General features: G+C 42.0%; 1 protein-coding gene across 3 annotated transcripts; it reads right to left on the bottom strand.

The window, feature by feature from the left end:
• Window positions 1-3,129: 3,129 nt before the first annotated feature.
• Window positions 3,130-23,100, bottom strand: GTPBP2 (GTP binding protein 2). 3 transcript variants are annotated; one of them, XM_042451863.1, is made up of 13 exons: window positions 22,834-23,100; window positions 18,378-18,404; window positions 16,924-17,108; window positions 14,682-14,790; window positions 14,059-14,256; window positions 13,778-13,952; window positions 13,341-13,560; window positions 12,469-12,604; window positions 12,006-12,064; window positions 10,961-11,132; window positions 10,171-10,335; window positions 6,419-6,537; window positions 4,867-5,077 (listed from the first exon to the last, which is right to left on the bottom strand). In XM_042451863.1, the coding sequence occupies exons 1-13, from the start codon at window positions 23,017-23,019 to the stop codon at window positions 5,011-5,013; spliced, it is 1,818 nt and encodes a 605-aa protein (XP_042307797.1). In that variant the 5' UTR covers window positions 23,020-23,100; the 3' UTR covers window positions 4,867-5,010. The 3 variants fall into 3 exon arrangements, with proteins under 3 accessions (XP_042307788.1, XP_042307806.1, XP_042307797.1); XM_042451854.1 differs by lacking the exon at window positions 6,419-6,537 and having other exon boundaries at window positions 3,130-5,077; window positions 22,834-23,097; XM_042451872.1 differs by lacking the exons at window positions 6,419-6,537; window positions 10,171-10,335 and having other exon boundaries at window positions 3,130-5,077; window positions 22,834-23,099.
• Between the last annotated feature and the right edge of the window lie 517 nt (window positions 23,101-23,617).

Raw genomic sequence — 23,617 nt, 5'->3', positions numbered from 1 at the left:
TTGCTTCTGCTGCTCCATTTACTACTTCAGTTGCAGCTTTACATGAAATCAGAGTGGTTGTATCAGCAGGCTAATGATACAATTGTACTGGCAATTTATATACGTAATAATCTCAAGACTGTTTATGCTGGATGTTGTGCAAATGCTGGCTTGATATCAGATAAGCTGCATAAATAATAGAAATTACTCAGATGCAGTAAGTGATAGGATCCAGGCTGTTTTGGTACATTGTGGGGGGGAATGCTCTCCTGTCATTTCTACTGTGGAATCTGACACATTGTGTTGTCTCTACATGGTTCTGAGAACTTGATTTCATAACAGGATTTAAACCAGAGAAAGCTCTGAGAAAATACATACTACTTGCCATTGAATTCATGCACCATTCACACTGTGTCTCCAGTGCAGGAGTGGAAAAGCTTTATTTGCCAGATTTTGGGGTACACCTTCCAGATGGCTGGGGGTGATGGCAATTAAAAGACCAACAGCTGGAAGGCTACATGTTCCCTGTCCCAGATTTACTGGTAGTCTTATTGCAATGCTCCATGGATAAGATAAATCTAGTTTGATAATAGGCCTTCCCAAAGGTGTACTGGAGTCTGGTTGATCATTCAGGCTTAGTCAGCATATGAAGCTACCTAATACTGAGTCAGTCAAGCCAACAACTGGACTTTGCTGAAGAAATCCTTTACCAAATCTGTTTCAGTCAATTTGATACATCAAGGATTGAATCTGGGATTTTCTGCATGCCAGAAATATGTTGTCATAGAGGTTCTCCGATTTGAGTAGATTGTGACATTGAATTTCTGCTGTGCAATCTACATGCATTCTTTTTTTGGGTGGTGGTGGTGGGGGGGGAAATTCAGACATCTAACAGTTATGCTTTAATTTGATGCCCTGAGTAAACAATGGCTGTAGGACCTGCCTGTGCAAGAAGGTGGTCATTATTTTTACTTAATTAACGTTCATCTGAATACCTGTCTTTGCACTTTCAATAATGGTTCCAAATAGCAAAGGGGATAATTACTGAAGAAAGTGCAAAAGCAGGTTTACAGATGAACAGTAAGAAAATAAACATGACTACATTAACTTTCATAAGACATTGACATAGTTTAAGATTTTTCATACCTTGGTTCAGCCATTAATCAGGAGATATGGACTTGTAAGCTGTGGGGGAACTAGACAAGCCCCTGAAGTGTCTGCATATTGAATTGCATATTGAATACTGTACAGGGCTCCCCCGGGTTACGAAAATAATTCGTTCCGCCGCCGCTTTCGTAACCCGAAAGGCTTCGTAAGCCGAAAAACCCATAGGCGCTAATGGGGAAAAGCCGCGATTTGGTGTGAAATAGCGCCGAAAAGCACCAAAAAATTTTTCGTAACCCGAAAAAACATTCGTAACCCAGAACAGTTTTTTTAAATACATTTTTTTCGTAACCCGGAAATTTCATAACGCGGCGCATTCGTATCCCGGGGTACCAGTGTAGTTAGGATTGTCCATGCCATTGTATTTACCATTTCTATACCTTTTTGTGAAAGCTAGACAGTGAAGAAAGTCTGCAAAATCTGAGCAGGTCTGTTGATGATAGGGCAATTTGGAAGTCTCATTTATGGGTTTGCCATAAGTCAAAGTCACTTGATGGCAATTAACAGCAGCAACAACATGTGAAGACTCCAAAACAAAGATTTCAAGTGTGACTCAAGATTATTTGACATTTTAGACTTCTTGTAAGGATAGCATTTCAGAGTGAATTCACATGCAGACAAATTAAGAGTATTCACCATAAGTACTGTATATGTTGATATTACTTGCAGATTGGAATAAATTACTGGAGTCAATTCTAGCTCTTACCATCAGTGATCCCCAAACTGCCCTTTGATTTTGGACTTCAGTTCCCAGAAACCTTAGCCATGTTGGCCAATAGTTTGGGATTTTTGGGAGCTGAAGTTCAAAATCCCTTAAAGGGCATAGTTTGGGGACCACTGTCTTACATCTTTATTATACTGTATTTTGATGCTGTGCAGTTTTAGGTGAGCTGAAGAGTGGGTTGTAATTTTTTCAAAAAGATTTCCTGCAGTGAAATATTTACCAGATATGAAATATGTAATTGTGACCCTCAGGACCTACCATTGGGGGGGGGGGGGGGGGGGGGAGAAGGAAAGCTGCCTTAGTTGAAATAGGTCCAAAACACATTGCAGAAATAATCCAGTTCAAGACCGCTTTAACTGCCCTAGCTCAGTGCCAGGGAATCCTGGGAACTACTCTCACAGGCGTAACGTCTTACACAACTACAGTTTCTAGGATTCCCTAGCATTGAGCCAGGTCAGTTACAGTGGTCTCAGACTGGATAATTTCTGCAGTATGTTTTGGACCATAGTGATATAATTACTGCCTGTTGCAGCAGATACTGAATTTCACTGCCATAGGCTATATAGGAAAATAAAAATACAGCCAAGCCCTCCTTATCCATGTATTTTTTTTATCCACGGATTCAAGCATCCACAGCTTGAAAATATTCCAAAAAGTATAAATTGCAAATAGCAAACCTTGATTTTCCATTTTATATAAGGGGCACTATTTTATTATGCCATTGTATTAAATGGGACAATGGATTTTGTTATCCATGGGGGGGGTTCTGGAACCAAACCCCAGCTGTTAACAAGGGCCCACTGTAGCCCTAAGTGGTTTGTTGGCTGAGATATTTTCACTTAGGCCCGAAACAGACGGGCCAAAAGGAACAGCTTCCGGCCACTTTGAGGGGTGGGGTGCAGATGACACATGTGGCCAGTAGGTGCTTTGAGGCTGCCTAAGGCCAGCAGCTCATTTGGGACTGCAATCACATCAGAAGCTGATTTAGCTAATGTTACTCAACATTTATCAAAATACAAAATAAACCATAATTAGTAATCAATGAATTAAGATTTGTACACAAGCATTACTTTGCTTTCCTAACTTTTTGAATAGTTAATGTCAAAATTATAGTATTAAATAGCAATAGACTATCTCTTCTTAGGCCATTGACTATGCACACTCCATCATGCAATAGCGAACTGAGAAAGAGCAGGATACGTAGGAAGCCTTGAGGAGCAAGGAATGTATATTCTTACATTTAAAAGTACACCACAGCTTTATTCTTTCAATAAAACATCTTTATTTTGTACATTATATATAAAGAGAGATGAAGACACCTCCCTGCTTTAAAGAATCCACAAACAGTGAATATGAAAAGCATGGCACTGAAAACACAATAGAACACAAGGGAAGGAACAATCAAATGTCAGGACTTAACAGCACCTTGTATGTTTGTTTACAATGGAGTTAACCTGTCCATCATTGCAAAATGCAAAGAAAGCATTTTCTTCCCCCAGAATAAACCTACTCGGACCAAAGTGTTTACCTTGTGTTTTCTTTATAAGGGGTGATCCAAATTATTAAATGGAAGTAGATAAACCATTATTATGAAAGAATCATGATAAACAGATGAAGTTTACAACTTCTTTATACCAACTATCCACTGTACTATTGAAAAGATTATAAAGTGAATTATGAGTTCTGCTAAAAAAAAGCACCATGAAGCTAGAAGCTTTCTGTGTAGCGAAACAGTTTTAATGTTAATAATTGAATATCTGCAGAACAAATGGAACAGAAGGAGGGGGGGAATTTTTCAGTGAGAACAAGTCAGTGTTTTTTTTACTGGCCATGCTGACTTGGCTATTTGGACCCCCACTACCTCAGTGGCTAAGATATATGGGACTAGTTAAGTAAAAGCATCTAAAATATCGTAAAATAATTACAAATGAGAAATCTCTCAGTGCTTTAGGCTGCCTTACCCTAACCTGAAACATACAGACTTAAACTGTACATGTAAGTATAGGTGTCTGGAGCATAGTAATAATATCTGGTCAAATTGCACTGGAGTCCAAATTGTGACAGCATTGCAAAACTTCCTGTGATGGCTGGACAGCCCTTACTGGTTTAACAATGGGAAATTAAGGCATGTTTTACCAAGAACAGTTTGAACTGGAATCTCAATGCACTCAGTGGAACAGTAAGACTGGACAGGCATCTCAGGCAAGATTGCAAGTAGCCAACAAAAGCAATGAGATGTGTTTGATGTCTAATGAGCCAGCTCTGTTTTAGGTGGTCACTTCATACATATGGCCCCTGGTGAATACTGCCAAGGGATAAATGATTTTCAAAGGATCCTGTGGGAGCATGATAACATATTAATGAGCTAGGAACTGTAGTTGTGATTAGATTTGAAATTTTTTCAGAGGTATTCCTTCTCAACTCCTCTGAAAAACAAATCTGGCATTAGCTGATAACTGAGCACAAAAAAGTGTGAATAGAGGAGAGATTGATAAAATCAATAGATTAAAATGCAAATAAGGTGAATTTAAAGAAATTTCCCGAGCTGTACTATGAGCAATGAGTAACTTTCAGCTGTAACTCATTTGCTCATTTGTCACAGAGAGCTTGCAAAACCAGACAACAGGACACTAAAGGACTGGGCCCTGTGAGAAGAAATAGATCTACTGCTGCCTCCCAGGTGGCAGTATCTGCAAGTTACAGTCCAGAACACTTAAGGGCTTTGCCCTCTACCCAGGAATGACTTTTCAACAAAAGTCACCAAAGCAGGAATTGCCAGCCAAGGCAAAGATGCGGCTGCACTGTTGTCTATTCCAAGAAAGGCAGGGATATGGAAGCAGCAGGTGATGTACAAACAACAGGAAGACCACTCAATCCAAGAGGTGATTCTGGCTTCTGCCATGCAAAAGAGGAGATCTGCCCATGTACATCAACTGGACAGCAGGAACTCTGCACACTAGTGAGAGATTCCTTCCCTTCTTCTATTGCAAAACTCCACAGATGAGACGAAAGTCAGAAACTGACCAGCTCAGAATCCAAGCCCTGCTCCAAGCCGTTTTCACCAATGGTAATAGCCTGAATGTAAGTGACATGTCCAATACCTTTGGTAACACCTTCACGGAAAAGCAGTTTAGCTCCTATCTTCAGATATTCAGGATGTTTAATGAATCTGAAGCAAACCACAGCCTTTTCTCCTGTCCGCAACTTATCCTGAATAAGAAGAGAGAACTATATTATTAATAAGATCAATAGCACAATTCAGCATAAGGAGTCTATTTATTTTGTGCATTTATATCCCACCTATGTCCCAATAATGGGACTCAAGAAAGTTACAATTGATTAAAAATACAATATACAAAACGTCAATAAAAAGTACTGTATACATGTTACTTAGAAGACAATTTAAAATTATAAAGTTAAAACCATTAAAAGACTATGTACAAAGTATAAAATAGCACAGCTCACCTTTAAAAGCCCATCCCAATCAATTTCTGAAAGCATGTCAGCACAACAATTTTTTGACTTGTAGTGGAAGGATAGTAAAGAGGGGGACCATCCTGGCCCACCCAGGGAGGGAGTTCCAAAGTAAAGGAGCAGCCACTGAGAAGGCTTTCTCCCTTGTACCCAAGAAATGAGTCTGAAAAGTTGGTGGGACAGAGAAAAGCCCCCTTTAAAGCTCTTAATGATCCAATAGACTCATAATAGGCCTCGATTAAGGAAAAAGAGCCCTCCCTCCAGTCCATCTGCCTTGGTCCAGGCCTCAGAGGGAGAGAAGAATGCTGAACCTGATCTCCTCCCCTCGTCACCATTCCCTTCTCCTTTTGTGTTGTGTCTTTTTAGATTGTAAGCCTGAGGGCAGGGAACCATCTAGTATCCCCTCTGTTGTAAGCCGCCCGGATTCACAGTGATTGGGCGGCATATAAATAAATCCTATTATTATAATTATTATTATAAACTGGCATAGGGTACTTCAAACAGCCTGCTGCATACAGCTTTATAGGTCATCAGCAGTATGTGCCTGGAAACAGATGGGCAGTCAGTGGAGCTGCTGCAACAAGGAAGTTGTGTGCTACCTGATTAATAATCTGGCTACAGCTCTTTGGACCAACTAAAAGTTTTAAACACTTTTCAAAGGCAGCCTCATGTAAAGCACATTACAGTAATCCACCCCTTCCCTATCAGTTTCATTATCTAGCCCTGGCCAGATTCTCTAATACCTATTCTCATCAAACTAAACCTACCAAACCCTCTTTGTTATTGGAAGGGTGTGGACTCCTCCAGAATAATCATCCACAGTAAATTCCAACCTCTCATTTGCAGAATGGCACGAAGGAGCAATCCACTCACTAATGGAACTTACCCAAAACCTTTCTCTTCAGGTGGGCGTTATCTGCACCTCATGTCAACAAGGCTTGCAGCATAGTTTGACCAAATGTACCTATCTGTATCAACCTGTACCTACCTAATTTGTAAGGCTTAATAAATGCCCACCCCATGACATACATTTACCAAAAATGGCAGAACTACAAAAGCCACGGTGGTTGCACTGACCTGGTGGAAGGTGCCCAGACATTCTGCAGTTCTGGCTTCTTAGCACAGTGAAAACCAAGATAAATGCATGCTTTTATCCAACTTGCAATTACTGTTTTAAAAGCTTTCTGCCCCAGCATCTAAGGGTGGAAAGAAAGCCTCAGTGTACCAGACCTGCAGAGTCCTTCTCAAGTACACCATCACAGCTTTCCTCACATCTAATATATGCCACCTATGCTCTAATGCAGGGGTTCCCTACCTTTTTAACTCGTGAAGCTGTTATTTCTATGGCAGAGCCCCTAAGAGGCCTACCCTATGTCTTACAAGTTAATGATTTTTAGGATTATATATAAAAACATATTCTTATTCTTTAATTTCATTTAATTTTTATTTCTTTCATTTTCCTGGAGCATCTGGAAGTGCATGTGGAGCCCTAAGGGCTCCTCAGAAAACAGATTGGAAGCCTTGGATGAGGACAAAAAAATTAAATTGTCTCATTCCTATCTTCAAAATGCAATTTGGGCAAAAATTATGGAACCAATATTAAAGTAAGCCTATCCTGTTCAACTTTGCATAAATTTGGGTGGGCAGAGCTGCCAACTATGACATCCACCTGGCTGACGTAATTGCTATTAGAAAAGATACCCTGAAGGACAGCAGCCTAAAGAAGCACCTCTGACTGGCTCAAAAGGGAACTTTGTGAACATATTCAACATTAACTTCAGGCTCCATGTAGGAAATCTTTGAGCTCTCAGATACAATTTTATTGTTGCACCCTTAGAAATTTTTTAGTAACAAGGCAGGTATGCTTACAACATATACAGCAGGATGCGGTGGCTTAGTGATTAAGATGCCAATTCTGATGATTGGAAGATCAGAAAGTTGGCAGCTCAGACCCAAATGCTGCATGATGGGGTGAACTCCCATCACCAGTCCCAGCTTCTGCCAACCTAGTAGTTTGAAAGCATGCAAATGCAAGTAGATAAATAGGTACCACTTTGGTGGGAAGGTAACAGTGTTTGGTGCAGTCATGCTGGCCCCACGACCACCAGAATAGTCCTTGGACAATGCTGGCTTTTCGGCTTAGTAATGGAGATGAGCACCACCCCCCTATGGTCAGTTACAACTAGACATTCATCCCAAGGGACTACCTTTACCTTTATGTGGACAATAGATTGCCATCCGACGAGCGGGCCCTTAAAACTGGGGTCCCTCAAGGAGCCATTCTGTCTCCCATGCTATTTAACATTTACATGAAACCGCTGGGAGAGATCATCCGGAGACATGGGGCGCGGGGTTATCAGTACGCTGATGACACCCAAATCATTTTCTCTATGTCTCCGACTGATGCAGTGACTGGGGATGGCGTCTCTCCTCTCGTGGCCTGTCTAGAGTCAGTAATGGGCTGGATGAGGGAAAACCGACTCAAATTGAATCCAGAGAAAACGGAGGTACTAGTGATAGGTTCTCCTGGTCCAGGAATGGCGGTGGTTCCACCTGTCCTGAACGGGGTCACGCTCCCTGTGAAGGACTCCGTGCGCAGTCTGGGGGTGCTTCTTGACTCGTCGCTTCATCTGACTGCTCAGGTGAATGCGACGGTCAAGAGCACCTGTTATCAGCTTTGGCTGATTCGCCAGCTGCGCCCATACCTGGCCCAGAGGGACCTAGAAACTGTTGTACATGCTCTGGTAACTTCGAGATTGGATTTCTGCAATGTACTCTACATGGGGCAACCCTTATACCAAACTCGGAAGCTGCAAATGGTGCAGAACATGGCAGCCAGGCTGGTCACTGGTGCTCCCAGGACCAGCCATATAACACCGGTTTTAAAAGATCTCCATTGGCTGCCCATTTGCTTCCGAGCTCAATATAAGGTGTTGGTAATTACCTATAAAGCCCTAAATGGCTTGGGCCCAGGATTTCTGAAGGACCGCCTCTCCCCGTACATTCCGCCTCGCACCCTCAGAACGTCTGGGCAGCAGCTACTGAAGGTGCCTGGGGCTAGGTTAGTCTCCACTTCCCGGAGGACGTTTTCCACAGCTGTCCCAGCCCTTTGGAATGCACTGCCCATAGAGCTCCGCTCGTCTACTACCCTGGCCCAATTTAGGAAGGACCTTAAAACCTTCCTATTCCAACAGGCATTCCCCGAATAAATATCCTGTGGGCCTCCCTCTTTCGTGGCCAAGAGGTTGGGCTATGGGGCTTTTTACTGTTGGTTTGTTTTAATGGGTATTTTTATTTTATGTGTACTGTGTCGATTGTATTTTAATGTGCTGTGAGCCGCCCTGATCGAAGGAAGGGCAGCATATAAATAAAATTTTTATTTATTATTATTATTATCAAACTTTAGAACTGTTGATAATGCAGAAAAACTTGTCATTTCAGCATGGTTGGTCTTAGCCCTTTGTGAAGACAATCCTTCAAAAATTACAGAACATCTCTCACCTGGACCTCCTCTATCTCTATTATTGCGACCTACACCAATTTCTGAATACCTCCCATCTCAATGTATATATTTATTCTTTGTGTCAATTTTCTCCTGGAAACAAATTGTTTCTACTATCCCCTTAGAGTAACCCTGTAGTTGTAAGTGTCTCTACTCAAAATCCACACAGTCAAATGCCATCAGTCCACACTGGGATGGAACGCTGACCTCTGACTGAGTTGATCAGTACCTGCAACTGCATCTAATGCAGGCTGAATCTATTCCTGATCTGTTTTGTCTACATTAAACTGCAATTTGTTCACCAGCTCATATATGTCAGGCACCAGTTTAGCATGGAAACAGCTTTCTTGGAATTAAGTGGAAAGGAGTAATAGTGCTGGGCATCAGTATACTGAGGACACCTGACTCCAAAATTTAGGACAACGTCTCCCAATGTTTTCATGAATATGTTAAATAGTATAGGGGTCAAGACATAACCCTGACTCCACAGACGAATGGCCAGGGAGTCAAACATGAGTACCCATCACCAACCTCTGAGAACACCCCTCCAAGAAAAAATGGTGCTACTGTAGAACTGTACCTTCAAGACTCATCCCAAAGAGGGCACTCTGAAGAATACTATAGTTGATGGTATCAAAAGCCACTGAGAGGTAAAGCAGAATCAAAAGGGACATGCTTCCCTGTCTAGTTCCCTGTGTAGGTCATCCACCAAGGTGACCAAAGCAGGTCTGACAGCAGATTGAAATAGATCAAGATAATGGGCCTCATCCAGGAACCCCTGGAGTTCAGAAACCACCACATGTTCTAGTACCTTGCCCAAAACCAGAAGGTTGAAGGACTGGCCTATAGTTATCAAATACAGTAGGAACCAGTGAAAGTTTTTTTAGAAGACGTTTTAGCACATCTTCCTTCAGGCATGCTGGGACCATGCCTTGCTGTAAAGAAGCATTAATCGCTTATCTTGCCCACTCAGCCAGTTTCCCTCTGGCCTGTTTAATAAGCCAGGAGAAATAAGAGTCTAGTATACATGTAGAGTGTTCTTGCATCTCCAAGGATTCTGTCCACATTCTCAGGCTGTACAAAAGGTGAAGCAGGACCAGGGCTACATCCACTGGACCTGTATCAATTCTAGCTACAAGTCAGAATGAGTTGGCATCCAGAAAACAATGGCATGCCCTGAGTATTTCTGAAACTCTTCAAGTGGTTTTAACTGCACAAGACCCCTTCTGAAATAATGAAAACACTTCAGAAGGGGGGATGAAAATGAAAAGGGACTTGAGTGAATCTGTGGACAAGAAAACACCTCTATTCTCAACCAGAAACCTACCTTCCCGTGGATCTTCTCCACAACTGCTGTTTGCCGCACATTGCCAACATGCACTGTTACTTGGAATCCTTTCCGAAAAGTTGTAGCGTGGAAGAGCAGAACAATTTCAGCTTCAAACACTGAACAAATGGTGGGGTTCATCTCTGGGCTGACCATCACCATGCCCTAAGTGACAGCAAGACTGTTGGATCAATTCTTTTGACAATGGAACTCATCTATTCCTAACATTTGCCCAAAAGGTACAGTATTACTGAATGTCCTGACAGTATCTAGTTCTCCATTTATAGGAACCTGACATCTCCTCTAAACCAAATGAGAGTAGGCAAGTATGTGTATGTGAAAAATAGGCTAGCAGTGGTTAGGGATGTAAGGGGAAAATTTAACTGCTTTCTGCGAGTTTCAGTTTACTCTCTTCACCTGTCAATAGTCTGATTCCCAAGACAACCACCCAAAGCCATGGGTTCCATTATTTCTTTTTGCCAAACCAATCAATACAGGATGAGCAGGATGGAGTTGACAGCAGAGTCAGCAAATATGTGGCCCTCTAGCTGACTTCCAACTCAGCCTTAGCCAACAAAGCTAAAGGTGAGCAATGATGGGAGGTACAGTCCCATACAGCTACATCTACCCTATTCTTGGATCACAGCATTCCAGAATGTCTTCTCCAGCAGGAGTCCCAGAGGAACCACAGCTGCCAATTCCTTGTAACATCCTCAGATCATTGCACATTATTCACAAAGGTGGGGGGGGGGGGGAGATGTTTAAAACCACACCTCCCAGGTGGACTCACTTTGCGCAGTAGTGAGCGGTCAAAGTGTCCAAGAGCCAGGGTAGCAGCCTGTCCAGCTCGAAGCACACGGCATGCTGAGCGATTTCGTTGGATACTGCACACTTTCAGATGTAGAAACTTGCCATCATCAGTTGGACCAACCACCAGGTTTTCTCCCTCTTTACATATCCCACTGGTAAGAGCACAAAATCAATAGAACATATTTAGCTCCCAAAAGGTGTGAAAATTATTTCTTCTGTGCCAACTTATGACTGACATCTGAAGTAACCTCTTGAAATTGATATGGGGAAAAAAAATTGTGTCTTGTATTTCATTGGGTGTGAATACTTCTCTTCTCTTTCTAGAGAATGGTACAGGAGTCTTTGAAGGTGTATTTCAGTTACTTTTCTTGAAGCAAACCCTGATATTCTTGACTCAGTTATCAAGAAAGCCAGTCATAAGCTACCATTGGCACTTTATTCCCTAGCTCAGTGGTTCTAAAATGGCGGGGTGGGACCTTCAGGTATGTGTGCCAGAGTTGCTCAAAGGGCATGTCAGACTTGGAGGCCCTGATCCCACCTCATCTTCTGAAACGTTTTTATGTATAAAATTTACACATGCTTTGAATTAAATATTGAAGATGCTTAAATAAAACTGTTCTAATCTGAATGATCTTATTTCCTTAAAATATTAAGATATGACTATATGTGAATGTGTGAATAAAAATATGCACACTAAATGAACAAAATAATAATATGATTTATTTATAGTCCGTCTTTTCCTTGCAGAATCAAGGCGGATTACAAAGCAGAGAAAAATATTTTTAAATAAATAATTTAATAAATATTTAAATAAAATAAATAAATATTTTTATTCATTTACTATATTGAGTGGTGGGGAGTGGCATGATGTCCGCATATAGATGTAAAGGAGGTCATAAGGGTATAAAGTTTGAGTCCCATTGCCTTAAGCTTACAGTGCTGAAAGGAATTTTATACTGCAACCCCCTCCCCAATGATGAAAGAAGCACTTTACTAACTCTAACTATCCATGGAGTATGACCCACCTTGACAGAGTTCCACCAACAACAGTGCCCACCTCAGGTACAGTGTAGATTTCATCCACCTATAAGAGGACAAGAGCATGCATGTTAAGCCTGTGCGGCTGTGACACCAGTACTTCAGAGATAAGACTGAACAAGCTCAAGAATTTCAGTACAGAAACTTCTACAGGACCTCAAAACCCACCCTTGAATATTTTCCTCCTTACATTAGTTCCAGCCATCACTGAAGAACAATCATTCTATGGAGATTTCTGTGTAGATCTGCAGCTTAAACATCCTAAGGATTAACTAAGTAACAAGAATATTATCTAAATATTATCCCTTGAATAAAAACCAATAATGACTTTAGTGGGTCCTCAACCTTTCACTGCCTGATACAAAGAATGCATGAGCTCCTTTTGTTCTCAAGCATTATAAAGGTAATACTGTTTGAGATCTCCAGTGAAGACTACATACACCTGTGTACCTGGAACTCAGTGAGCTGTTGCATTAGCTCTTCCTGTTCCTTGCTGTTTGTCAGGGGAGGAAGGATGTTGAGGAAAATTTTCAGAAGATCCAAATTTTCTCCAGAAACACTGGACAAGGTGAAGATAGGAGTGATGCTGCCAACACATGAAAGAAACATGCTAGTGATCTTCAGTTCTGTGCATGGTTTTAATTGAACATGGTGTGAGGGGACTTCTTCCATGTTAATGTGCAAATATTTAAGTGCATGGAACTTAAGTTCTCATATTTTTTCTAAATTCCAGCTAGTATCCTGTTGGGAAATTACAATGTTGTAAGACAACTTAAAATTGTGCAGTTTAGAATTATAGTGAGCTTATTCCCACGAAAGGAGCATTGTCATAACTGTCTCATCAGGATCACTATACAAGCAGAGCAAGGAGCAGGGCCATTGCACTACAGCTGCAATATGCAACAGTACAGTACTTGTGAAGTCGAAGGCTTTCATGGCCGGCATCCATAGTTTTTTTTAGGGTTTTTCAGGCTATGTGGCCATGTTCTAGAAAAATAGCCCGAAAAACCCACAAAAAACTGCAAAAGTACAGTACTTTGTGAGACAGGCTGCCCTTGTACAATGTAGTGCAAGGTAAAGGGGCAACAATCCCCAGCAAAGTCATGGGGCAGTGGTAATCCAGAATGCAAGGCAATGGAATGTCATGGGGACCCTGCACCCAGCTGAAAAAAAGCTTTTGTGGTGCCCCATCGTGCAGTGAAAACCTCCAATGCACAACACAACACTTGCGTGGTACCCCATTGCACATTGTTACAATTGTCTAACAAGATTGTGCATTGTGTTAACTCCCTCCCACTGCAAGAAGGGCAGGTGGTTCTTACTTGGGAGACTGGGCACACTGCTGTGCTGCTGTGACTGCATCATCATCTGATGTTACCAGCAAAGGGAGTTTGTTGCAGCCAGGCTGTTTCAAGATCCGTTCCAGCTGTTTTACTGTCCGCTCCACGGTGGCTTTTGAGCATAAGTCCACTTTGCTAATGACAATGAAGAAGGGGACCTTGAGCGCCATAGCCAAGCCTAGATGCTCTCGAGTTGTACCTGCTGCAAGAAAAAGGAGAAAACCAAGCTGAGAAGGCAGTGACGCAAATGCACCTTACACATATGGCTCTAGGATCACCCTGCCATTTGCCTGACTTGGGGCTGGATATTTCTAAAGCTTGATTGCTTAAATCAGTCATTTGTACTGACCACAACTGCATATACCAGTTTTCTCAAATCCCAGAGGAAGGCTAACCCAGATGATGCAGTGGCCACTTACCAATCCCAGTGTTTGCGCTCACCACCAGCATTGCAAAATCTGGGCAATAGCTTGTGAGGCCAAAGATAGTGGTTTTCAGGTACTTGTGATGACCAGCCAAATCAATAAATGTGATCATCTTGGAGGAGCTCTCACAGATTTCCTCAGCTGTCCGTGAGTCACTGTAGTTCACAACCTGGAAGGCAGAAGATATAGCTGCTGAACACTAAAAATGTGGTCCTTTATATAAAGAAGTGGAATAAAAGGGTAACTCAAGAGTACAGACACCCTGGTATCCATACCTCTCCCTTGCTATTGAAGCCAAGAATTTCAAAGCTGATGCTGGATGTCCTCCCAGACTGGATTTCATGCAGGTGCCGAAAAAGGTTGAGACGAGCTCTACCCCGCCCATTATCAAGTTCTCCTTGTGTCAAGACACCTAACAGGGTTGATTTGCCTGAATCCACATTCCCAAGCACAGCTACTCGTAGGTCTAGAAACTTAAGAAAAAATGGATTAGCTATTGAAATTTGTTTCTAAATAAGATAAAGTGACAGGGACAAGAGTCTTTAAAGTACATATGATTCATGTTTGACTGCCCTGCAAACTAATACATCAAAGGGATCTAAAATTACTATGATAATTTACCTAATTCTGTGATGCCACAACAAAGACATCATTCCCAGGCACTGGGAAACTACCACCTTCGTCTACAAAGACTAAGCAAGGTTATACTGGCTTTGATGTAATGAAATTCTACAACTTTGTTTCAGCCATAAAACAGCTCCTACAGCACTCTTGGAAGCACAAATCAGCACAGCATCCCATGATTAAATGCCTTTATTAGATTAGCTTCCATGTCATTTATGAAAGTCACCTTAATAGGAAACCAACCAAAGCAGAGAGCATTCAAGCAGATAGTTACCTGTTGATTATCTGGCACTTTTCGGACCAGCACCTCTGTTATCTTTCTGGGAATGTCACTGTCATAATCCACTTCTCTTTCCCGCAGCACAGTGATATCAGCTCCTACTCTGCAAAGGGAAAACAGAAAATTATAAGGTGTTTATAGATCATTTGCAAGGAATTTCTGAGCAGGCACAGGAACAGGACTATCTTGTAGTGACATTCAGAAAAGCTTCTGGGGATGCAACCTACAAATGGAAAAATTTACTTGTTTTCCCACTTACTGATTTTTGATCTCTCTCAGCCCATTGAGACTTAAATTTCTGTCAGTGGGTGGACATTCACATGGGTATTTTCCAATCAATGTCAAACCACTCTTCTTTTAAATTTGTGAATTTTGGAAATACAGGTTGAGTATTTCTGAAAATCCAAAATACTCAATCTGAAAATCCAAAATACTCAAAATTCCAAAACTTTTTTCATGGCTGGCTGAGATAATGACACCTTTGCTTTCTAATGGTTCAGTGTACACACACTTTGTTTCATGCACAAAATTATTTAAAATATTGTATAAAATTGCCTTCAGGCTATGTGTATAAAGTGAACATAAAACATAAGTGAATTTCATGTCCCATCACCAAGATATTATATATATGCAAATATTCCAAAATCCAAAACAAACAAACAAACAAACAAACAAAAAACACCCTGAAATCCAAAACACTTCTGGTCCCAAGCATTTCAGATAAGGAAGACTCAACTTGTATGTAGTTCAACACATAATATAAACCATCTTAATTAGGTATTTCACAGCTGGAAAGGTTTTCTTGGTTGTGTGAAATCACTGGATGTGGCCACAAAGACAAAAAGCTTTCACTTTAAAAGACTAAAGTGGGTTAAAACGGAGTGTGTTAATATAGCAAGCCTAGGTAGTTCTTTTACTATATCTAATTAAAATGAATTTTGACTGCATCGTCACTGATTCGCCTTAAACTAGCCAGATTTCAATTCCTTTCCCAAACAAGTACATACAGTACGTTGAAATAGCTTGCTATTAAAAAGAACAGTTTTATTACAACTGTGACATATCAGTACATATACATTACAGATTATGGCAATCTTCACCAAGCTGGTGCCCTACAGATGTTTATTGTTCTAAAGTATTTTAACTGGTTTTAATCTGTTTTTCTTTAATTTGTTAAATTGTTTAAAATATTTTTAGCATTTTAAAATTATTTTACTATCTTAAATTAATCATCTTGATTTTATTGTATGCCACACTGACAGCTTTAGATAGAAGGCAATTTAATTGAATTTTACTGTAAGCCACCCTGAGCTCTTCAGATATAGGTAAGTTATAAGTACTTTGGTTAATAAATACACAGACTTGGAAGGCATCAACTTGAGAAATGCTGGACTGTGATAATATGAGAAAATATGCATAGTACAAATAGACCTATCTGCTTGGCTTTCTGCTTAACAAATACAGTCGGATGTCCACATTCGTAGGCTGGACATTTGTCGTTTTAACTATTCACTGGTTTGAAGTTGCTGCTTAACTATCTTGACCTCTCCTCTTCCTCCCCTTAATTTCATCTTATTTTAACCAGCCAGGAGATTATGGATTGGAAAGGCTTGCTCTTTTGGCAAGATGGGAAGTTGAGAGCAATGGGGTGCAATATCCACAGGGTGGAAAGGGGTTTAAAACCTGGCTGGATGTTTTGGAAGGATGGGAGGTTAAGAGGAAATTGATTGGGAGGAACTGGAATAGTGTGTAATATCAGTAGGGTGGATAGGGGTTTAAAATCTGGCTGGCTCTTTTAGAAGGAAAGGTGGTTAGGAGGAGGTAGATTGGGAAGAATATGAGTGGAGTGAGGAGAGCGACGGGCTGGAAAAGGGTTTAAAACTTTTCTGGCATGTTTGAAAGGATGGGAGGTTGAGAGGACTTAGATTGTGAAGAACTAGAAAAATGGGCTGAGAAGATCAGTGGGTTAGAATGGGTTTAAAATCTGTTTGAGTCATGCTACTGGCCAGGTGGGAAATGGAATGACAGGCTGTTGCTGTTGACAAGAGTCGGCAGCATGTTTCTTTGGGGATCTATCTGCATTTTTTCCACTTCTGCGAGGGTCTTGCACCCCTAACCCCTGTGAATATGGAGGGGTGACCGTATTAAAAGGTATCAAGAACTTTTGGCTAGTTTTAGAAACGACAGAGCACTCAATTGGCTTGTTCTGGTTCAAAAGAAGGACAAATCCACATACTTCTCAGCCATTCGCCGCAGTGTTTTGAGAGAGGCACGCATCTCCTCTTCTGACAGTCCTACGAGCAGTCCATTGTCCTCTACACCAATCTGGTACACTGCTTCACCACGGCCTTCTTGTAGTCGCCACTTCATCTGCGTTACTAGGTGCTCAAAGCGGTACTGAGAAGGGTTAACCAGCTTCAGCTGCCCAAAGAAAGAAGTGATTACAATCAGTGTGCAGTCTAATGGGTTAGAGTTTGCTTTTGGGGAAGAGGGGAAATCTCCACTAGAATTAGGCATTTTTACACAAGGCATGGATGGGATCAGTTTTTAGCTTTGCTCATGTTAATTTTTGTTGTTGTTGTTATGAGTGACAACTTACTGTATATACTCAACTATAAGTCTAGAATTTTTAGTCAAAAAATCAACCCAAAAAACTTGAGTCAACTTATCTATGTGTCAGTGTAAGTACTGTACTTTAACTCTTATCAAAAAAAAGAACCATCCTCTCGGGAAAGGCAAGAGTGCAATCTGGCCTGGAAGAACTGATCCCCCTCTACTCTCATCCATCCAGCCTTTAGCGTGACCACAAACAGTTATAACTACTGAAATTTCATAGGTTCTTTGCCATTGTTTTTGCTTTATTATTTAGATTCTTTGTTGCATACCCATAGATTTTACCCTCGACTTATCCATGGGTCATATCAAAATCCAAATCTGCCCTCAACTTATACATGAGGTCGACTTATAGTCAAGCATATATGGTAGTTCATATGTAGCAGATACACTCCAGACAGCTAAATGAAGGGACTGGGCAACACATCTGATAATTTCTCAAAGAGAAACTATAATTACACAAGGAGGGTCTTTGTTTTCTAAAATCTACCCTGTAATTTTGAAAAAGGAATGTTCAGATCCAAATATTTGAGCATGAGAAAATCAACAGAGTAGCTAGTAGCCGCAAACTTTAAACAAATATATTTTCTTGTTGTTTCATCCAAGCTTTGGCCCATTACAGACCGCCGGTCTGCCGCCGCTTGCAGCGTCCAGGAACCGCAGCAGCCAAACGGTGCGGTTCCTGGATGCTGCAGAGAAGGAGCGCGAAAATCGTGCTCCTTCCTGGGCCCTGGAAGAGACACCATGAGGAGCTAGTCGCGTACTCGTGATGTCACTTCTGGGGCTCGACGTGTGGACGCAGAGCGTCCGCTACGTCAAGATGGCGGCGGCTGTGTGGAACGGCCACCGCCATTTGTTACGGACTCAGTCCGTGGTAGGGTTAGGGGAGTCTGGAAGAGACGCTCCTTTCTAACCCTAGCACAGACTGAGTCCATCCTAGGGTGCCCGTCTGTAACGGGCCTATATCATTCAGAAATTAAAATACTTTTAGGATCCTATGTGATTCAAAGCATAATTTGGTTTGTAGCTCTTTGTGTTAAGAATCTCATCTTGGGAATTCCCTCCTACAAGACTCACCTTATATTCTATGTTTCCATCTTCTGCCTAAGTAAAAGAAGAAAAATTGATATTAGTGGCCTTTATAGTGTTAGCCATTTGATAACTCAGTAAAATAGCACACAGACAGAACTTGTTATTTATATCAAGAGTCATTGAACGTTATCATTCTGGCTCCTATCTCTTTGAAAAAACTGTAATGAATCAACATATAAGCTCCCCAGTACAATTCTAGAACTTCTCTCTTCAGCTCACCATTGTCTGTTTTGCAAACAAAGCAACTAGTAGACTATTATGAATGCTACAAGTGCTGAATTAGGCCTTTAGCAATCAGATCATGGGGAAGGCTTCAATAATCTGTCTTCAAAAGAAGTAAATCCTATTCATGTACAGTATTTCAAGCAGACCCCAACTTTTTACTGCATCTTCACAAATCTCTTAACAGCCTTTAGAATGCTTTTGTTACCAAACTACCTTTAGAATGCTTTTGTTACCAAACTACCTCTTGATACCAGCATGCTGTTTGCCCAATCTGGTATTATTCACTTGACATAATTTTTTGGAAACAGAGTAAGAATTTGAAGACTCAATTTGTACACCTTGCTGGAAGAACTTCTGACCAACAATCTCAGAAGTTCTAGATTTCTAGAAGCTGCATGAAAACAGCATCAACTGCTCCACAGCTCCTGTGTAAACCAGGAAACTGGAGCAGATAATGTGAGACTCTGCATTCATCAATAGTCACCCTATATACCCTCCTGCATTGAAGTGATCTGTTCATCACTCACACCCTATATTTAGCTACATCATTTCAGTCTACTCTAGCAGAGTTCACTGACAATAATTCCTCATATTCGTCTCTTCCAAAGTAAATGTGGCTCGAGAAGATAAATATGACTGGCAGCTGAAGGAGATGGAGACTTGTAATCAGCTTGCGGTAAACAAGCTAGAAAATGTCATGGCAAAGTTAAAGAAAGAAAACACTTTAAACTTCCCTGAATTAGGTACTCAGATAATGTTTTTCAAAAGATACTCCTACCTGGCTGGGGGGTTAATAACTAAGGACTATTCATTAAGCATACTATGATGAATCTCTAAAAAGCAGGCATGTGACAGTGCATTACACTCTACTGATCCTCTTCCAAACCTAAATGCTGTTGAAGGCTAGGAACTCAGTGGGAAGGTGCCATAAACCAGACTGGCAGCAGCATGAAAAGTGATCTGCTCATGTTTAATTTCTTCCTGAAATAATCTTGCTGCTCTGGAAGTAAACATCGCTCTCTTTCCCAGCATGTTTTCCTTGCTACGGAAGGAAGATTCTGTTTTCAATTCCATGAATCTTGCTTGTTCTAGCTCAAACCTGATTGATACAAAAGTAGTGATGACAGGGGAAATACTTTGCAAACAATATCTGAGAATTAACTGCCTACACCTTGGAGAGAAGACAGTTGCAATACCACCTAATCGTCTAGCTTTTATTTATCCAACATATTTTATTTTATTTACACATCATCATCCCCAGATCAACAGTTTAAACACAGCGCAAACGTATTACCTATAACAGAAACTCTGCACGCACATCTATACTTTCTAAGGTGCAACCAGTTCTGGTGTATACATTATTAATTCAACTGTAGAAGTGATGCTGAAAGAGTGACAAGTCCAGACATGCCCAGAGATGGTCCACACAAGTTAAAAGAAGACAGAAAAATAGTACTGGTGTGAAGTGCAGAGAGTAATCCTGCTGTCTTGGAAATGGCTCACTACAGTGGGCCCTTGTTATCCGCTGGGGTTTGGTTCCAGGATCCCCCATGGATATCAAAATCTGTGGATGCTCAAGTCTCATTAAACACAATGGATAGTAAAATGATGCCCCTTATATGAAATGGCAAAATCAAGATTTGCTTTTTAGAATTCATATATATTTTTGAATATTTTCAAGCCATGGATGCTTGGATCCGTGAATAAAGAATCTGCAGACATGAATTCTGAAGCATATGTCTTAACTCAGAATCATCCATCTGCAGTTCTTATATCTTTTGTAAGACATGTTTGTAATTGCTTAACAGCAAAAACACTAGGACCATAACAGTCGCTTGAATGAAAGGGAGTCCATGCTGCACAGGTACACTGGTTTTAAGTGAGAATAAGTCAGGGTTGGCAAGCTGGCTTGGGGATCTTTTCAAGACACAATTCATAATCAAGTTTATCTTCCATTACCATGCAGGGAGCACTACAGCCCAAGGCTGCATCCACACTGGAGAAATAACCCGGTTTGGCACTGCTTTAACTTGTCTGGCTCAAAGTTATGGAATTCTGGGAGTTTTTTATGAGCCCAGAGCGGAGCAGAGCTCTGCTCTCGGCACCACAACAAACTCCAGCACCCAGAATTCCATAGCCTTGAGCCAGGCCAGTTGAAGCGGTGCCAAACCAGGTTATTTCTCCAGTGTGGATGCAGCCTAAGTCTCACTCAAGAGCTACACCGGTGTCTAAGCTGTACGGCGCCAACCTGGCAGGCTCTGAAAACTGAATGCTACTTTACCCATGCATCCTTCTGCCTCACCTCCAACTCTTTTGTTCATATATATATATATATATATATATTTGGAGAGAACAAGCATAAAACCTTTCTCAAGATAGCTGGTTTTCTTTGTGAAAATACTGTATTTATAGATGGTGGAGCAGGCAACACACGTTTTGTCTAAAGCAGTAAAGCTCAGAGACAGATTTATCAAAATTTAATAGAAGTACTGTATATGCGAGAGTAGAATGATATGTACTTCAGTGAAATAGGCAACGTGAAATCCACTGCCACAAGATACTAATAATAATAATAATAATAAATTTTATTTATACCCCGCCCTTCCATGGAAATGATCAGGGCGGCTTACAAGATTTATAAAAACAGTACTAGCTATGGCTGCTTACCTATGGATGTGGCCTAGTGGCCACCACCGCCGGGGAGCAAGAAGTAGCAGTTGTGCTTGTGACCAGTTGGCAAGTTTCACTTTGGGGCAACTAGTCGCTCGCTATTGAACGGAATGCTGAACTCAATAGGGCTTTGGTCTGATCCATGGCTGTCTTTATCTTCTTGAATGAGGTTGCTTTATGCTGAATCAGGCCACAGGGGAATATCTACCATTCATGGGATCAGAGCTTGGTCCAAAACACACTGCAGAAATAATCCAGTTTGAGACTGTTTTAACTGCCCTGGCTCAATGCTTGGGAAATCTAGGAACTGTAGTTTTGTGAGACATTTAGCCTTCTCCATCAGAGAGCTCTGGTGCCACAACAAACTACAATTCCCAAGATTCACTAGCACTGAGCCTAGGCAGTTGAAGTGGTCTCAACTAGATTATTTCTGCAGTGTGCTTTGGACCTTGGAAGAGAGGGCCATCCAGTTCAACTCCCTTCCATGCAGGAATACACAAGGAAAGCACCCCTGACAGATGGCTATCTTGTCTCTGTCTAAAGACCCCCAAAGATGGAGACTGCACCACTCTCTGAGGCAGCATATGCCACTACTGTATTGAACAGCTGTTACCATCACAAAGCTCTTCCTACTCTTTAGGGGGAATCTCTTTTCCTGATCCCAGGGAGAACACTCATTACCTGCTGCCACCTGATTATTTTTGATGAATGAGCACTGAGCCAGGACAGTTAAAGCGGTCTCAAACTGGATTATTTCTGCAGTGTGTTTTGGACCTGAAAACATCTATTAAATATATTTGCCCCCAACCTCAACTGGAATTACTGCAGAACCTAAAGTTCAGTTTAAAGTCTGTGTTCAGTTTATGTTTTAGTTAGGCTTTTTAGCTTTTGTATATTTTTGATGCAATTTTATACTGTTTTCAGTGAGGTGAATTAAAATGTTTTAAATTTGTATTGCCTTGGGTCCCTCTCTGGGAGAAAGGCGGCATAGAAATGAAGCGAAGTAAATAAACACATCAAGGTGTCCCAGTCCTTCCAAACCTGACTCCTTGGCTGCCTTTCAAATGACAGCTGGATGAAGCAACTTAGGTGCAATCCGAGTGACTCAGAAGAGTCTTGCAAGACGTAAACAATCCAGACAGTGGCAACCATACTTTAACCTGCCAGCAGAGAAAGACAGCAGTGGCTTTCAGTCTGGGTTCGAATCCTGGCTGGGCCAAGGAAGCCCACTGGGCGAGTCACACTCTCTCAGCCTCAGAGGATGGCAATGGCAAACCCCCATAGAAGCCCTATGACAGGATCACCTTAGGGTTGCCATATGTCAGGAAAGGCTTAGGGCTGTGTCCACACTGGAGGGATAACCTGGTTTGGCAGCGCTTTAACTCTTTGTTTGACTTTTTGCTATGGAATTCTGGGAGTTGGAGTTTGTTGTGGGCCCAGAGCGGAGCGGAGCCAGAATTCCATAGCCAAGAAGCAGATAGAGTTAAAGCGCTGCCAAACCGGGTTATTTCCCCAGTATGGACGCACACAGCGAGGCCCCCCTCACCTCGGGCGGCAGGTAGGGCGGGTTGTTGGCCTTCCCGCTTCGGTGCCTGCCGTTCTTCTTCCTCCCCTTGGAGGAGCCTCCGTTGCCAGAGCCGGCTCCAGGGCGGCCTCGCAAAGCCCCGCCGTTCCCGCCTCCTGAGGCCGGCCGGCAGCAGCCGCCGAAGAGTTCGGACACCCGGGAGTCCATCCTGGCAAAGGAGCCCCCGCCGCTCCAGCCCCGCGCCGCCGCCGCCGCCGCCGCCGCCGCCTGCTGCTGCTGCTGCTGCTGCTGCTGCTGCTGCTGCTGCTGCTGCTGCCAGCTCCCAACTGAGCCGCTCCTCCTCCTCAATGCTGACGGCCCGGCTCCTCTGCTCTCCGTCAGAAAGAGGCCACGGGGCACCATGGGAAATGAGGCCGCGGCGGAGGATTAAACTACGTCTCCCAGCGTCCCCCGCGCAGAAGAGGCCTGTCACGTGGCGGCCAATCCCAGAGAGACACTGTGGCGCAGTGGTTTGAGCGTTGGGCTATTACGACTCTCGGGGGGGAAGACGCGAGTTCGATTCCCGGCGTCGGCTGTGGGGACTAATGGCAGTGGAAATCAAGTCCACACTCTGTCTCAGCCTCAGGGGAAGGCCATGGCAAACCTAAGGGAAGTCTTATAAAGGCATCGCTGAGTACATTAGTTATAACTATGTTAATTATATCATCACGAATTATATTAATTTTATTTATATTTATGGAAATGCTAAGGAGAAATAATAATAATAATAATAATAATAATAATAATAATAATAATAATAATAATA

The sequence above is a fragment of the Sceloporus undulatus genome, chromosome 1 (assembly GCF_019175285.1).
Source record: "Sceloporus undulatus isolate JIND9_A2432 ecotype Alabama chromosome 1, SceUnd_v1.1, whole genome shotgun sequence".
NCBI classification, from domain to species: Eukaryota; Metazoa; Chordata; class Lepidosauria; order Squamata; family Phrynosomatidae; genus Sceloporus; species Sceloporus undulatus.
This window is presented reverse-complemented; position numbering and strand designations above follow the sequence as displayed.

Coding starts and splice junctions, on each gene's coding strand:
- GTPBP2 (XM_042451854.1), bottom strand. CDS start 23,019: ATGGACTCCCGGGTGTCCGAACTCTTCGGCGGCTGCTGCCGGCCGGCC. Junction 14,791..16,923: donor CTGCGGCGAATGGCTGAGAA/GTATGTGGATTT, acceptor TTCCCTTTGCAG/AGTAGGAGCTGATATCACTG. Junction 11,133..12,005: donor GTTGGTGGAACTCTGTCAAG/GTGGGTCATACT, acceptor TGCTCTTACCAG/TGGGATATGTAAAGAGGGAG.